At 36.7% G+C, this 17,193-nt stretch overlaps 2 protein-coding genes across 3 annotated transcripts in view; both read left to right on the top strand.

Moving 5' to 3' along the window:
• Nucleotides 1-207: 207 nt before the first annotated feature.
• On the top strand, nucleotides 208-4,359 carry LOC135687717 (uncharacterized). The gene is made up of 3 exons (XM_065204357.2): nucleotides 208-366; nucleotides 1,895-2,064; nucleotides 4,092-4,359. Exons 1-3 carry the CDS (start codon nucleotides 270-272, stop codon nucleotides 4,167-4,169), a joined length of 345 nt encoding a protein of 114 aa, XP_065060429.1. The 5' UTR covers nucleotides 208-269; the 3' UTR covers nucleotides 4,170-4,359.
• A 3,928-nt stretch (nucleotides 4,360-8,287) lies between these two features.
• LOC135687712 (A disintegrin and metalloproteinase with thrombospondin motifs 6) overlaps nucleotides 8,288-17,193 on the top strand; it is an 82,961-nt gene continuing 74,055 nt past the window's right edge. For both annotated transcript variants that reach the window (XM_089114599.1, XM_089114598.1), the window contains exon 1: nucleotides 8,288-8,429. The gene's annotated coding sequence lies outside the window, so the exon portion shown is untranslated. The remainder of the gene's footprint in view (nucleotides 8,430-17,193) is intronic.

Genomic DNA, 17,193 nt, shown 5'->3' with positions numbered 1-17,193 from the left:
CTCCCCAGTACTCTTGGCATCGTCAGCAAAATGATGACATGAAGAAATGGTGAAAATGAAAAAGACTATGGCAGTAAAACTGCTCGACGGACTCAAACAATCGCGGTTAAGTAGATAAATGTATGAAAATATGGAAGAATTAATAAAGTAATATGAAATATTGCTGACTTTGCGCGCAAGTATACAAGGCCCCCCTCAGAGGTACAGCGGAACACACTCTGGCCCAGATCCCGTAGTTTTTCTCGCTTGATCGTTTGTACTGATCAAAGATGGCGTCCCAAGTAGCAAAAAATGCTGGGCTTGCGACCCGGTTTCTGAACGCTTTCCGAGCCTGGTACGTTAATGCTTCTGGTTACAGACAGCTTGGTAAGTTGCTTAAATTTCTTACCTTCGTGCAGAATTAACTCCATGTCATTTTTGAATGATCACTCTTTACATCAGGCCAAGCCAACATGATTTCTTTGGTGTACCATATAGTCCTTTAATGTTACGTTGTCCTGACTGAATATACCCACCGGACAACTTGGCATTAACAATGCTTTTATTGTTGCAGAAAAAATAGAAGTTTACGGTTAAGCTGCGACAAAAAGCGCGAAGTCATCTACCTACATAACATACACTACACAATCTAAAGTTAAAAATACTTTTATTTAGCTTTCTCAACTACTGGATTCATAAACGAATTATTGGATTGGAAAATGGCTCACCTGAAATGACTGGTACATATATGCCAGTTTGTGTAGAATTTTTTCCATCACTTTTCTTCATAGGGTTTTTTAAAGAACAAGCATATTTTTGGTTGTAAACACAAACACAGCAACTTGAAGCACCTTTTTCGCAAGAATAAAGATCTATGTATAAATCCAACAGTCATATAGGCCTATCTATTTTGCAACAGAAAGAAATGAAATGAAGCTGGCTGACTTGGCCTTGTTTAATAGATTTTTCAAATTAATTATTAAAATAAAACCTGAAATAATTTTATTTAAATCAAATATCTTTAGCCAAAAATACTCTAGAAATGCTTGAGTTTTTGGTTGACATCATGGATTTTGCATCTAGCTAAAACTTATCAAAACAACATGAATTTTCTGCACTAATTTCAGCATTTTCTGCACCAAATCTATGATTCATTTTTGGCAAATATGAAGATAAAATTGACAAAGCTAAACTCAAAACCAAGAATTGTGACTTTAAACCAGTTTGTCTTCTTTTATTTCAAGAAGGGGAAACCCATTGTTTAGTAGATTTGGGTGTGTTTGAGGCACAGGTCCAGAAAATTATGTCCCCAGGGCTTGAACAGAAGATTTGTCTTCCATGCTGCAAAGTTATAATGTCAAAAGTTTCTGGAAGTGATATTTCAAGTTGCTTAGAGATATTTGAAGGTGACAAAAGCCATCATAACAAGTTTTAAGAATATCCCCCCATTAAAAGTAGGCTAGTTGCGTCTAAATTCCAGCTCAAGCAAGCCACCTTGACCAACTGATTATGGTTTCCAAAGACTTTCTCAAACTGTACTAAGACTTGGATTGGAAAACTGAAGTTCAACAATTCAAAGATCTTGTTTATCATGGAACCAGTAACAATTCCCAAAAAGTGGAATTTAGGGACAAATAAAGAGCCAAAGTCACCAAGTGTACCTATAAATGGTAATCACAATGTGACTTTGGATACAAATACAATAAAAGCTGTAAATGACAGTGACACATCAAAGATGTCATAATGAATTGACCATGGTCACTACAAACCTTTGCAAACCTTGAAATTTGCCAGGCCAGTTTTCTGCTGTTTCCTTGCATAGTGATTTTTGCATATCCATCTGTTTGTGACTAATGTTCAGCTCTTATTAAGTTTAAAATAGCTCTATATCATGCATGTATTTTGTATTCAACAGGTCTGAAGGCTGATGATCTTCTTGATGAAGACATAACAGAAGTTTCTGAGGCTGTTTCACGGTTAGATGACAATGAAAAGTATGAAAGAATTTTTAGAATGAAAAGGGCAATGGATCTTTCATTGAAACACAATATCCTTCCCAAAGATCAATGGACAAAACCAGAAGAGGTATTGCACCCTATTATTCTAACAAGGCACTTTCTTTCATACAAACAGTCTATATGTAGTGTAAGCTTCAGGTTGATTGCTAATGAGACTAGTTGAGCTAGTTTCCCTTAGTGAACTAGGTCTAATAATGACATCTTTTTCACAAAGCCTGATTAAGGATCAGGAGTGGTTATTTTGAACAAAAAAGACTACAACTAAAAAATGGAAAATATTCTCCTTGACAAGGAAAAGCTCTAAAAACTGGGTAACTTCAAAACACAGGATTTAACGGCCAAGCTAGAGCAGAAACTCCAAAAACACCTTTTGGAGCTGGTTAACTCAAAAGTTTTGACCAACAAAGTTTATGATAGGATAAGACCCACATGTTCACAACATCCACAAATACATAAGTAGAATGTTCCACTTAGACCTATCTTGTCTATGGTTGGTTCAGCACAACATGAATTGGCTGAGTGGCTTTCTGAAGTTTTAAACTCTGTTCTTAAAAAATATTCAAAATATTGTATCAAGGATTCTTTTATGTTCGCTGAGTTCATGCAAAACTTGAACATCAAAATCAAAACATCTTTTTTTTGACATTAGCAGTCTTTTCACAAATGCTCTATTGAGTGAGACCATCAAAATATGTGACGATGCTTTGTACCGGAGTGAGCTTAATAGCCCTTCATTCTCAGAGAAAATATTCATTGAGATGGAGACTGTGACACGTTCAGTTAAATTCAGCTTTAACAGTGAAATGTATCAATAAAAAGATGGTGTCACTATGGGTAGTCCTCTGGGACCTGCTGTGGCCAACATCTTTGTTGGATTTCATTTTGTTCAAATGCGACCAAAAGCTAGGTGTCTATTTTCAATATGTGGATGCCACATATACCATTTTCAAAACAGAGGCTGAGTGTGATATTTTTCTGAAATGCCTTAATGGCCTTCACCCAGCCCTACAGTTTGCATTTGGAAAGAAAGAAAATAACTTACCTTACCATTTTTAAATGTTTTGGTTGAAAAGTCTGGCACTGGATTTCTTACCAGTGTAAACTGTAAACCCACATTTTCAGGGCTATGGAGTTCGTTTTGCCCAAAGCAATGAAAAATCAGCCTCATCCAAACGCTTACTCATATGGCACTGGGCACTGATGATTTGTTTAAAGCCTAAACTCGACTCAGAACTGGAACAGCAACAACAAAAATTCCTGGAGAACTGCTATCCAGAGGATGTCATTTCAGTTAACATTAAGGCGAAAATAGCAAATTTCCTTGGCTGACGTAGAATTTAGTCGGCAATAGTGCCCGGTTGATCTAAAACTACCCTGGATCAGTAACAGTTCCTTGCGATTTGAAAGTCAGATAAAACAGGCCATTACTAATTGTTTCTTTACAGTAGAAAAAAGGCTTTCCATCCATTCAAAAGGATTGCGTTCCTACCATCCAAAAGAGTTCCGTTATCTATGAATTTATGTGCCAGTGTGATTCTGGCTACATAGGACGCACTATCCAAAGATTGGAGGAAAGAATAAAGCAGCATGTTCCGCCTAGTATTAGAAACAAAACTTTTCCCCAAAGAGAACAGCCACCTCGGTCTTGCAGATCTAAAAGTACAACTAAAACCTGCGATTCTGCTATCAGGCAGCATTTACTGGAAAACCCAGATTGTGCAACATGCTATAATGGCGACATATTTCCGATTATTGGTAAAGCCCGATTGTCGTTCCATCTAGCAGTTTTGGAATCTATCTACATAAGCACGAAAAACCGCTATTGTGTAGACAAAAGGAGTTCGTTTTCACCTTAGGACACCATTGGCAACATTCTCAATAGGCAAGCGGCACTGATTGGTCAACCTCAACAGTCTTGTGATCGCGTTTCTGATTGGCCTATTTCGATCCACAACTGGGTATATATATTTCTTAGCGTAGAGTTTTCGATCTATGTTCTGACGTTTTAAACTCTGAAGAATGTCAGACGAAAAGCTTAAGTATACCTAAATGTTTGCTGTTTTCAAAGACATTCGCATTTATTTTGTTTTATAGGATGTCCACTATTTAATACCATTGGTGGAGATGGTAAAGATGGAAATGGCTGAAAAGAAAAAGTTGGACCAGATGTAGATTAGGCCATGCAGCCATAGAATTTAAAAACAATTTTAGACGGTGTTTAAATGTATGAATTATCCTTGTATGTTTTTCCTATTGCCCTTTGTGTGCTTCTAGATATCTCAGTTGTCCACTGTTCAATTCAGAGTTAATTTTTTTGCGATGTTTCGTAATGAGAGATCATGGAAAGGAGAAAGGTATCTTATTCTAAATTTGTCTTTCTAGGAAATCCATCTTGTGAAAATTTGCCTCTGTTTGAATAACTCGGCAGATAATTAGAACTTCCAAGTATGTAATGCTCGTCTCAAGATGCTTAATGGTTTGCAATTTGCTTGAAATTTCCTTGGGAAAATTAAATACAATTCCCTGTTTGTTTCTCACATTGAGGATTAAACCAACAAGCAACCATTCATGTCACATCAGTAATATATACAGGGGCCGTGCACCAGTCTAAAATTCGAATTGCTGAAATGGGTGTGATCAAAAATTTTGAGGCCACGCCCTCCAGAACGCCGGAAAACGCTTCTTTTAGAAAATGCTTTTTCATTTCTACTCAATTTTTATAAACAGTCTGGTTAAGAGAAGTTATCAATAGCTATTAAAATAGATAGAATTAGCTCGAGGGTAGTAAAAACCAAGCTAACCAAGCTAGAAAATACATCATATCATTATACAAGATGAAACACCTTGAGAAGAACAAAAATGGTTCCCAGTCAATGAGAACTGCTACTACATAAGAGTAAATTATGCAAAGATGCGTTAGAGTAAACCTTCCACAAAATGTGTAGCCTATTACTGCAAAAAAGTGGGGGGGGGGGGCTATAGCCCCTGCTAACCCAATGGCTGTGGGGTGCCTGATCTTCAAACAGATTTTAGAAGCTATAATGCAACTGGGGTGCAAAAATTTGAGCATAAAAGTCACATGATGTCAAAATCTTCAGAGAAAGATTGACCTGTTATGTTTTGGTGTTACTAGGAAGAAAGCTGCCAGTCGTAATAAATTTAAAAAAGCATCTGTCTTTCTGAGCATTACTTGAAAGATTAGTCATTTCCCATTTGTTCTTTGAAAGATTGCCTGAGCTTTTGTTATTTTCCATTTTTTCAACATTGCATTTTGAACAGGCAATGAATTCAAATGCAGCTGATAACGCTCAGGAATTGAATTGTGAATTGTGCTCTATCGGGAAAACAATTAAATCTCCGTTTATTGCCAAAGGCACTTGACTGAACATAAAACCTCTAAAGAAAAACGTAGAGGATATGTTGGAAATTTTATGAACAGTTGAGTAGTCATTTTAAGAACAAACTGTTACCATTACGTTGATTGAAGCAATCTTACGATGGTTGAACGAACCTGGAGTTATTTGCAACTCAAGCTACCAAAATAAACTAAATATTGATGCCACGCCTTTTTGCTGGAGCTGGTGCCTTTTTGCTGGAGCACACCCATTACTCCTCCAATTTGCAGGAGCTGGTGCCGCCGTTGAAGTGATGATGGTTTATTTAGTTTGGAAACTCGTAGGTAAGGTCGATCTGCCGTTGTGAAAAAGTTTTGTCGATGCTCTTTTCAAAATCGTCAAAATTTTGAAGAAAGCCATTCTGGAGTGTACTTGGTAGGGAAAATCTATGACATAGTTCAATAGAATTGCACTATGAAAAGTAGAGCTTTTGGGGGTACAGAATTTTGTTTGCTGGCTTGAGTCATTTGGTTATGACTTGAAAGTTTGTGGATTAAGAACATTTTTTGACTAAACATGGCCTTTTATAAAAAAGAAGCGGCATCGTGGAAAGAAAGACGCATACTAGTGTTTGACGAGTGACAGTACATACATTTTGAGTGGAACTGGAAAAAGCTATTAGCGTCAATGGACCAGATTACTGCCAAGAAAGTACTGGAAATAAAAATCTCATTCAGTAACCACTGCAAAAGCTACAGAAGTGAGTGGCTATTTGTCAAAGCCCTTGGCCGTCATCAAAGATAAGATAAGACCTTATTTACAGCAACACTTGCCAAAACCGTATGTGCCAGATGGTAGTGGGTTAAATCCGTACAGAATTGGTTGTCAGTGGCAAATAAGAGTGATGATGTTCTGCTCTGACGGATTTTCTCGTTTGAAGCAATTTCAGAAAACACACACAAATATGATGCTTGCTGTCATTTCACGACACGAAATCGATTTCTCGTGCTCCGTTCCTGATTTCTTAGGTATAACCATCGCCATTTAATCCTATTAGAATAATCAAATCTGCGTTATTACTTTGGGCAGAATATAATGAGATATTCGATTTTTTTATTCTCAGCCTGCGACTCAGTGTTACCAAAGATGGTACAATCGGTACATATTTGAGCAAGCTGTACAAAACTTCGAAGTCCGCCATTGTGTTCTATTTGCATTAGAATTCGATATAGATGTAGAACTATGGACGGTTTCTTTGCTAGATAAAAAGATCTGGAGAGACTGCAGCTTGGTAGATCAGTAGCAAAGCTCCTACTGACGATTATTCCGATAGGGGCGTTTCTGGGAGTGGAATCTAATTCTTTAAGGCGCTTATAAACATAAAAACCTTGCGATCCATTCGGTGGGAGAGGCAAATATCCCGAACGATTTGTCATTTCATCTGATTTAATATCCTTACGGCAATTGGCCCTCCGGTACCCTCACTGAAAAGGCCTTTGTCTAAAAGTCTTTGTTTTATCTAGTACGCTGTTACATTATCTATCTGAAAACCCATATCGCTCACCTTAGGGCGTGATTTCTAACTGGTGATGTTTTCCTTGAAATTTTAATGCGTTCTACTTGCCCTGAAATCTCAGTTCTCCTTGTATCGATGGTGACCTTCTCCAAGCTTTGAGAAGTTAATTCGATATTTTCAAGTAATCTGTGGTAGAGAACTTTGCCATTCTTACATAAGCCAATTAAATTTGTCATAAAACATCTTCCCAGTACTTTAAAAGAAATGAATTTCGCAACGTTAACAAAGCGGCAGTTGATGAATTGTTGTCTAGTCAAATGTTACTCCAGGGTTGATTGTCGAACTTTGGTGTTTGAATTGATTTAATTTTCTCTATTTTTTCTACAGAAAGATTCAATGAGTGTATTTTGCCAGAAAAATAAGCATCGTGTTAAGGTGAGAGTCTGACTGAAGATAGTTCAGCGGTTAGTAAATAAATTATATTAACAGATTCACATAGATACGTATTAGGTATAACAAAGTAGACATTCATTTCATCTCAATCTGGCATTCAGTGCCAAGTAGTATGTAACAATTGTTTCCAATTCCCCGTGCAGTAAATCGTGATACTAAAAATACTGAAAATTAATTTCCAACTGATAATGATATGCCTTTGCAAAACAATGTTGAAAAATAGGGATATTAAACTATTTACTTTAACATTGACTTGTATTTGGAAACCCGTTCATTCAGAAGGCACGTTCAACTTGAAAACTACAAAAGACAGGTCGAGGAGCGAATCACTCCATGGAAGACTCGTTCGCCTTTGATCGATACCCTAGTAATTCTGATTGAAATTTCGTACGCTAATTAAAAGAGTGGAATGTCCCTCGGGACAGGTAGGAATGGCATTCCGTTGCAATGAAATACCAAAGATAATGGAAATATATGCGTATTATTAATATTTTGAATATTCTCATGGAAGTTAAAATAAATATAACAAAAACAAAAACGTTACAACGGGAAGCACGCAAGTAAATAGGAACACTGCGGCCATTAGATTTAACAGTGAAAGCAAATGTACAAAGAAACAAAAAAGATTCGCTAGAAGAGATTTTGCGACTTGCTGCAGGAACCATTCATAAGTAAAAATCTATTGTATGGGAAGCTAGAATGATTTTCCTGTTTATGTCAAATTCTTCTGCATTTATGTGCTGTCATTTATGTAGTTAATTGTTATTTTTATTGCACATGCGTTCATTGATGGCCAATGGTTAGTGATAATTAACGTTGATAGCCACTGGTGATAGCCTACCTTTCTTAATAGTGCCGCTGCGAAGGAGATCTGACTGGTCATTTGCGCACTAGTTGAACATGCTATAGTCTTTAATCTTGTAGACGTTTTTGTTTGCGTGAAACAAAGAAACCCTGTCGGTATCAAGATTGACATTTCTGCTCTCTTTCAGGCTGATAATGATTCCGTTAGGATAAGAGTTTGATGTCTTAATTTGGTTTATTTCTGCCATAGCAGTTCAACAACGAGGATTTGACATTGCAGCTCCTGAAAGGAAGATTTTCCTGTACTTTGCATGTAGCTCTGTGGTAAGCGTGCTAATATCCTATCTATTCTGAACGTGCACCTCTTGCTTATTCATCGATCATTGAGCTATCGTTAATATAGGGATAAGAAAATTTCAAAGCGGAGATAAGCCTTTGCACTCGTTTTATGTGGAAGGCTTCTCAGCTTTAAGAGATGCAGTAGCACGAGCGAAATCTATAAAATAAACTGCCTGTTGTTATCTCTGAATCACAGGCGTAGCGGATGCAAAACGTTTAGGGGAGCTTAGGGCTTTGCCCGAATATCACTGCTACATCGAGCAGGAATTGCCTGCATTGAGCCTAAAATGCAATATAATTTGCTTGATACGGGGCTGCAGCTCTCCCAGCTCCTATATCTCCCACTCCAATGCTTTAAATTCTGCCGTTTAGTTCTATAAAAGTATATTGCACTGTCTGTCAGCCAACGATGATTTTGCTTTTTCTAAATACGTCTTTGACATTTTGCAATGTGATGATAGGAACCTGGAATATTTCAAGGATTTATACCAGGAATGATCCTGCAAAGTTCCCTGGATCCTAAATCATTAGCCAAGTTTGCCTACCCAGGGGAAACGGGGTCGAAGGGGAGAAGGGTTTAAGGAAGAATCTGCTTAAAATATTCTCACCAATAAATTACACCCAGTATATGGGGCTTCTTCAATGCTAAATACAAATACTATGAAGATAATTTATAGTAATTATCTTCACCCTTATCACTGGTCTCTTGCGTTGTTACCTTCATAGAACAGTTTCCGTTGTCTATCAGGATTATAGCTAGAAAGATGATGTCAAAGTACTTTGAAACAAACAAAACCTCTATCAAACGGGTCAAATTTAGCGCTCCAACCATCTGTACACATGCTCTATAGAGCCTTGAGGATTCGTCTGGGATCTTCTCAAATCATTAGGCCCATAATAAGTGAATCTAAGGCATTCTTTTTTTATTCCCTTATTTTTATAATTCAATCCTTATGACATTTAGAAGCTATTATTGTTTATTTTGAACTCATTTTGTTCACGTTGATAAAAAGACGAGACTGTCTCTACAAATTTTATCTTTAACATGTTTCAATCGATTAACGATCTTTATGGGGTGAGGGTGGGGGCAGTCCTTACCGTTGTAATTCAGTTAGGCTGGACCTGAGTTGACAGTAAGGCTTTCAGGTAAAAAAAGTGATATAACATGATCTTAAATGTGCGAATAAGAATTTTTCCAGTTATTATAATCTAAAAATCAACTAAACTCAGCTTCTGTAGATAACTGGCCAAGGCATGACGACAAGACCTTATCATCCAAGAATTTAAATCCCAGCAAATAGCTGTGCTAGTTACTATGTCAAAGATTGGTCGGGGAACGCGGATTACTTGAAAAACTGGCTCTAATTCATGTTATTAGAGAATGACCCAGCACTTTCTTCTCAGTCCGCAATATTGGTCCTGTGGCTCGTCACATTTGAATCCTGTTTCTCATTATTGTTATTCGCCAAAATCTTTCGAAGAAAATTGGGATCACAAACTCGTATCTAGACAAATAGTAAAGTTTTCATATGGATTATCTTTATCGTGCATATTATAAAAACCTAATGGCATTGAGCTTGGCTCGTTTCAGACAATCTTAAGACTGAAGTAGCATCCATTCAAACGCATTAGCGAAAGGCTTTGAAACGCGTCATATATCTCCAAAAATTTCTTTATCTCTCGTTGAGATGCCGATACTGCGATAAGACTGGTGATTTCATATGACTTTCGTGCTCCAGTTACAGCTGATTTGGTTGGTTTCTCCAATATTTTTGTACCAGAATCAATGCCTGTTTCTACATAACCTTACTTGAAGGCTCTTTTGAGAAAATGAGTCAATAGAAATATGGATGTTCTCTAAAATTGGCGTTGTGTTATACCCTTATTTCGCACTTATTTCTCTATGAATCAACATAATTTGCATAATTTGCATAATTTGCATCCTTAATTATTAAAAGAATAGTTGACATATAAAAACAATTTATTTTCTTTTAGCTTATTAATCTACTTACGTATATAGAAATTTATTCATCTAGTTACTTATTTAGTTAATTATTTGTATCTATTTGTACATTTATTTGTTTATTTATTTAGTTTTTCTATTTAATTTCTATTACGTAGTTCTGATGAGATTCAAGCAAGTCTATATTCCATATTTTTTTCAGTGGTATATGAATACTTAACTGTGTTTTGGTTTTTTAATGATAAAGAAACTTCAGCGATCGCATATGATGATTATCACACTAGAAATAATTTTATTTTCATTTCTGACCAAACAAAGGAATTATCAGAAGACGCCCCCCTCCCCTCCTCCAAACATGCAGTAGTATACTGTATCACGATTTCGAGTTGCAGTTAATGAATTCAGCCTCCTTTGGTAGATCAGTTATAACTTTGTTTTATTTTAGTTTGATTAGGAAATTGAAAGCTAATCTTGTTTGTGGTACAAATTTTATGAAATCAAGGACACCTTGCATGTACGAGAAAACAGATTGGCGCTACTTTTTGCTTTTCGTGTTAGGATTTTGGACATAGTTCAGAAGTAAAGACGCCAAATTTTATCGAAAACGTTTTGAACAAACAAGATCATTAGCCAGTGTAATCCTTATTAATCCTTTTATTAGTTGCTTTTGTCTGATGCAAAAGCATCGAAAGAATCTTGGTTTACTTTAAGATTTCTCAGTTGCTTTTCCAACGTATCAGCTGAAAAAAATCGCATTCCTATCTCAGGCGATTTGGTGCCCCCACCTGTTCCCCTGTCTTGGTCCGTTTTCAAAATACTGCTAAAAGAGTGCCTTCTTTGTGCTGATATTACCTGAAGTTCAAAGAAATATCTTTGATCAATGTCAGGGCTAAATACTTGTTAATATCAAATTAAAGCGTACAAAAGTGCCTTAATGCTGTCGTCAATAGCAAAGCTTTGTGCCTATCTTTCTGCTTACATTCACGTGAGATTTTTCTCTGAATTGCTACCATCTGATAAGGCATTGTGATCACAGTCTCATCGTAGCTGTTGAGACAAACGAATGGCGCGTAGCTTGCAGACAAAATTCAACATATGCCCATTCAAAGCAGCAGCCCTGTTCCAGCAGTGGCCCTGTGCTAGCAGTGACCTTGTATAGGCAGTGGCCCTGCTCGAGCAGTGGCCCAGTTCCATGAGTAACCCTGCTGCACCTGTTCCACAAGTAGCCCGGCTCCAGAAGTTGCCCTTCAACCAAAGTGAGCCAGAAGAATGTCTCATTGTTAAAGTTCCTAGAATAACTTTCTGTATTCGTTGTTTTTAAGGTAAAAAAATGTTCTGCTTTTAAGGTGGAAGTGAAGCAATGGAGTTAAGATATTAAATAATTTATGAACAGCACTGTGTATTACGAATGAAAGATAGCAGTGAAAGTTTTCGAAAGAAAAGTAAAAGCAAGCAACTTAGGAAGTTACCTTTTTCATATTTCGTCCGCACGTTCGATATTAAACAGCAGAGGCTCTTGTATCGAGTCTTGAGGGATGAACAAATTAGCTGCCAGTGTGGATGGCATTTGATACCCACTGAGAAAAAAATGAAGACAGTCCGTGCTTTTTAGTGTACATTGATCTATATCGATGTTATTGTTACATATATATATTCAAAGATATATTATTTTTAACACTAGAGGGCCGTTTATCTTTATCTAGTTCTGTTTGTGTGCTTGTCAGAAGCTGCTAGATAACTGGTAACGTTGCAGAAGCGAACATTTTAAAATGTCTGAACACTTCTTACCTATGCAAATCAAATCAGTTTTAAAGATTACTTCATCTAACTGTGAACAAGAAAGTAGATATTTGTAATTGGGGCTTATTATCTTCATAAAAGATATATTTTGCTACCATTTCCCGTCATTATCAGAATTTCCTAGATAAATGGAAGCACAAATGGCAGATAAATATAACGTTATATTGGCATCTCATTACCTGCACGGTTAATAGCCCGAGTATGTGGCCTGCTGTCAGAACCACTTTGTGTTCTATAAAGAAATCATTTAAGAGCTTTCATAAATCCTGTCTTATTTTCTTTGCAAAATTTTCCAAATGCTCTCTCAGTATTTTTGAGATTATACACCAAAAGCACCGTGAAGTCCTCTCAAAGGGTCAATTTTAGATTGTATGAGATGTGATTTATTTTTAACAAGATGAAATGATAGATCTTTTATTTGATCTTGATTTTTCTTCAATCTTGAAATTTTCTTTTTCCTGTGTTTATCCCTTTTTCAGAGTCATTTTTGTCTTGAATATGATTGGTCTGTCTAGATGGTTGTTAGATACTTTTTTCTTAATATCTAAGATGCATAAACATTCACTTCCTTCTTTGGTGTAGAGTGACTTCAAAGAATTGTACTGTCAAGAGCCCGTCACGCCTGACTACTGATTCGTGCAGGTAGAACGCAATTTCATGCCATATCAGACGTAATACGTCTAGGAATTACGTTATATGCAAGCCGACTTGCTCAATATCTCTATTCCAAATGCTTTTCCAGTCTTTCTCATTTATCTCCCGGTCTTTGTTGATATTTGGCTGAACGTAATCAGTTTAGTTTTATTTCAGCTGGAATTAATTTATTAGGGCTTGCCAGGAAATAGGTAAATTAGAGTGCTCATGACCCATCGCGTTCCCCATTCATTCGTTCACTCCTTCTAAGCAAATCTGTCTTTTCGTGGTACAAAATTTAAAAATTGTTTTTAAAAAAGCAAATATTTTGAGTCATACTAAAGCTTTTGCGTCACTCTTCAGAGTACAAAACGTCAGAACAAAGTTCAAAGCCATTTTTGGATCTGTCTTTCTCAACATCAAAGTGAACATCATTATATTCGCGTTGTAGATGGTTTTCACCATTATTATTATTTAGAATATTCCACTATATTTGAAGTATATCTCTTTCAGGTTGGAAAAAACTTTCTTTCCTTTCTAATTTTCAACCAGAGCTCTTTCATGCCCATGTTTTGATTCTCTAATTGTCTCCATATCGACCCTCGCTTCATTTCTGTTTCCTTTGCAAAATCGCAGTGTTGCACAAAATTCATTATCGAGAATCTGCGCATTGAGGGCTAAATGCTCAATGTTATTTCACAGAAGGAGTCTATAATAACATCTGGATTCTGATGTTCGATTTTAAGGCGCCACTTTGGGTCTACGAATATGAGTGGGCACAGTAAATCTTCTATAGCGGATACCTGTTGGCAAAGGCCTACTTTGACCTTGACAATCTTGTCTGCGTTCACAGTTCTCTGACGAAGGCACCAAAGCCTCAAAGAGTCAGAGAAAATAAGAACTGGGAAGGCAAATTACATCCCATTCTCCTTCGCTATTTCCCTCCTTGAACGATCATCGGAAGGCTGACACACTGTCTACACCCCTGTCAGACACACCCCTATCAGACACACCCCTGTCAGAAACACCCCTACATCCCTGTTAAACTAATATTAAATGATTGTCCCTTCTTGGGAGATGTATATTGCTAAAGAATTGTTTGTGTAAGGCCTTGCCCCAAGAAAATGAAGTTTCAGTTGTTTGAGAATGTCTGTTTAGAAAAAACCGCCCAAATTAAAAAGTAGCAGGCAACCTCCTTTTGGGCGGTTCAGTAGCGAAAGAGAGTAGTCTACAAAACATTTGTAGGAACTTTTCTTGACCGTGTCTGTTTCCAACAGTTGATGTATCTTGTACATTTAACCCGTGTTTCTAAAGACATTGCTTCTATTCTACATTAAAACGTGCCTTAACAGGAATTGCCAACACTGAGTGGTAAACTGAATTCTAAAAAATCCAAAAAACGCAAGGATTTTAAGTCTTAGAGCGTGTAAAACAAAAGGGGGATAGTAGCTGGCATTCTTTCGTAAAAGAGTTAAAATGGCAATGCCATTACCCAGTACATCACGCTTCAAAGCACATTATTCTGAAAAGTAAGATCTTCGTCTTTATTTACCCCTTACTTTAAAACAGTGAAAAAGGTATGTTGAAAGAACAAAGATTTCATTTTTCATCAAAAGACGTTGAAGAATCTTTCAAATATAATGCTCCTTATACTTCATAAACTAAAGAAAAGCGAAACTGTTTCCCGTTGGAAGCCCAATTTGCTCAGACTAATTCAACTCATAAAAATAATTAGATTTTAATTTTTAACATAAAAAGATTGTTCTGTTAAATCGGTAAGCTCTTGAAGTTGGCTCCAGTCTCAGATATCAATACAATGGATGCTTCAAATAAATGCTTGGTTTGAGTCGTGTCTCCGTGTTATCAGTTAATTTCATTAGATCCGAAAGATATTTCGATAGTATATCGATAATAATTCCGTGGTATGAAGAAATCTTGTAAAATGAAGAATGAAGAAGGAATTTATGTTGCGCAATGGAGCCACCCCACAATGCCGCGCTGTTTGATGCTTGGTAAGCGTTGGAAATAGTTACAATGTAAACTGCAGTTTTAATTCATTTGTTTTTAATATTGTCTGCAGGCTGTGTGGAAGTATTGGGCGAGGTTTTGATGTCATTCCAGCATACGGTTCAGATCGTAGATGACTAGCAGCTGCCCCCATTGCTACATGGTGCAAGCGTTCTTGTCTCCTTTGGAAGTAGTGTAAACAGGGGGTCTGCCACAAGCGTATCCATAGTGATATCGTTGGCTAGACTAATTTTACAAAAAAATTTTCGCATGATAGTTTATTATCGACAAAAATGGATTTTCAGGATAAGAATCCTACTTTAAAAGGCTAAGAATCCTACTTTTTAGCAATCAAATATTGTCAAAGCACCGTTAGTGTCAAATATGATACTCTTGGCTAGACTTTGGCTGAAGCAAAACTGCAAGAAAATATACTCTTGGCTAGACTAGAAGTCTGAAAACCTCGCTCGCAGCACAACCCTAGGTACCTTAACTATGGAAGAGCCTCCACCCTTTCGTGATAATATAGAATGCTAAAATTGTATGCCCTGGTTCCATGTTAGGGTTTTACGCCTGCAAAACAGGTCCTAATTTCATGTCTTTTTTGGATAGAATATAAAGTATAGAGTGGTTGTAGTTTCTCAGGGCAACAATATCGTAGAGCTAAAATGATGTCAGTTATTACGACCAGAAACTGAAAGCTTTAGATGCAGATTTGGAATCATCCGTAAATCGGATTGTATACACTTACTACATGCTTATAAAACGTGGATGGAATTACGCATAAATTATGACTTTGTTAATTGGATTCTCAACTGAGGACACCTCTGAGAGCAAATTGGCTCTTGTGAATCAAGGCTGAGGTTATAGTTAATTTTTAATCAGCAATATTGGTCGATAATTAAATTGTTAAACATTCCAGCACTAAAAGCCACACCCACCAGATTACATAGTCACTTAACGCAGGAAAAGGAGGTGTTGGTTATAAAGAACTCAACGCTAAGAGCATTATTTTTGAAGCAATGACGAGCAATTCCTAGTTGTGTAACGAACTTAAAGCTTATTTCAGAACGTGGCAGCTAATTTCATTTATCCTTTTTATATATTGCACTTTGTCTAGAGTACAATGCTGGAAACAAGCTTGTAGCTGAATAGAGGGAAACATTAAGCAAACTGTCAAATTTACGAATGATAACAAAGTTTCTAACCTACGTTGACAGGGGCATTATTGCTAATATTTTGACCAGAATTTTCACAATTCCATGGCTGTTTAAGTGAGTTATAAATGCGCTTTACTAGTAAACAGTTGTAGATTTAACTGTTTAGCGAACAACGAGATGGTTTCAAATCAAAAGAAGGTGTACGGCAGGGGTGTGTTTTCTCCCCCTTTTTGTTTAATACCTTTGATTTGGTCTTACAAGAACGGCTTCCGACAACTTGGAAAGAGGTGAAACTCTCACGCCCAACAAAAATGTGAAGACCAATTATTAGACAGCCTAATGTGAACAGTTCCCCGATGTTCATCACAATTTTCACCTCGGGTATAAAGCCAGCCTGATGATATGTTGAAGCCAAAAAATTCATGGTATCTAAAATGTCATTATTACACTGACGATTTTTATTCCACTTTGAATGTCGTGAAGCTCAAACAGCATTACCAGTTAATCATATAAAACATATCAGACAATCATTTTGTCTGTTTTAGGCGGCGTCGGTCAACTCGTTTAAAATATATATCATAAATCCAAACGTATAAGTCGGCTCGACGTTTAACACACGATCTACAAACGAAACGACTTGATAAAACGCTTCCACATGAAGGCTAAGTTCTTGTGAAACCTAAAATCGATGTGATACAAAATTGACCCTCGAATCGAAGTTCCTTAGATGATATTATCAACGTTTGTCTTGATATTCGCGAAAATTGATATTCTAGCTATTTTAAGCAGCAGATGTTTTAAGAAATTGATTGGGATCATTTTTGCCACTGCTTCCATTGTCTATGCACTTGATATTATGAACATTGCTTTCGTTATGCTTTGCCTCATTTTTTGGTGTCAAGATGAATGCCATTCTATTGAATGATCGTCAAGCCTTGACCTTTACGTAAAAATAAAAAAATGTCATAAGAGAGTAAAGGTTTATTTTATCCATTTAATAGTTATTTTTTTCCACATCTTTTAAATTCCGATCGTTAAAGCTAAGGCTATAAATTATTATCAGGTGTCTATTCTAAAACCTTCCAGATGTTACTATTCGTCTTACTTGGTTAGTGGCATCTCAACAGCATCGTATTTTTTCAACCAGCAGACTATCATCACAAATTCTTACTTTAACTTTGGTGCA

The sequence above is a fragment of the Rhopilema esculentum genome, chromosome 20 (genome assembly GCF_057945365.1).
Source record: "Rhopilema esculentum isolate cy_ngs chromosome 20, ASM5794536v1, whole genome shotgun sequence".
Classification (NCBI taxonomy): Eukaryota; Metazoa; Cnidaria; class Scyphozoa; order Rhizostomeae; family Rhizostomatidae; genus Rhopilema; species Rhopilema esculentum.
The sequence above is the reverse complement of the archived record's forward strand: the minus strand, read 5'-3'. Positions and strand labels throughout refer to the sequence as shown.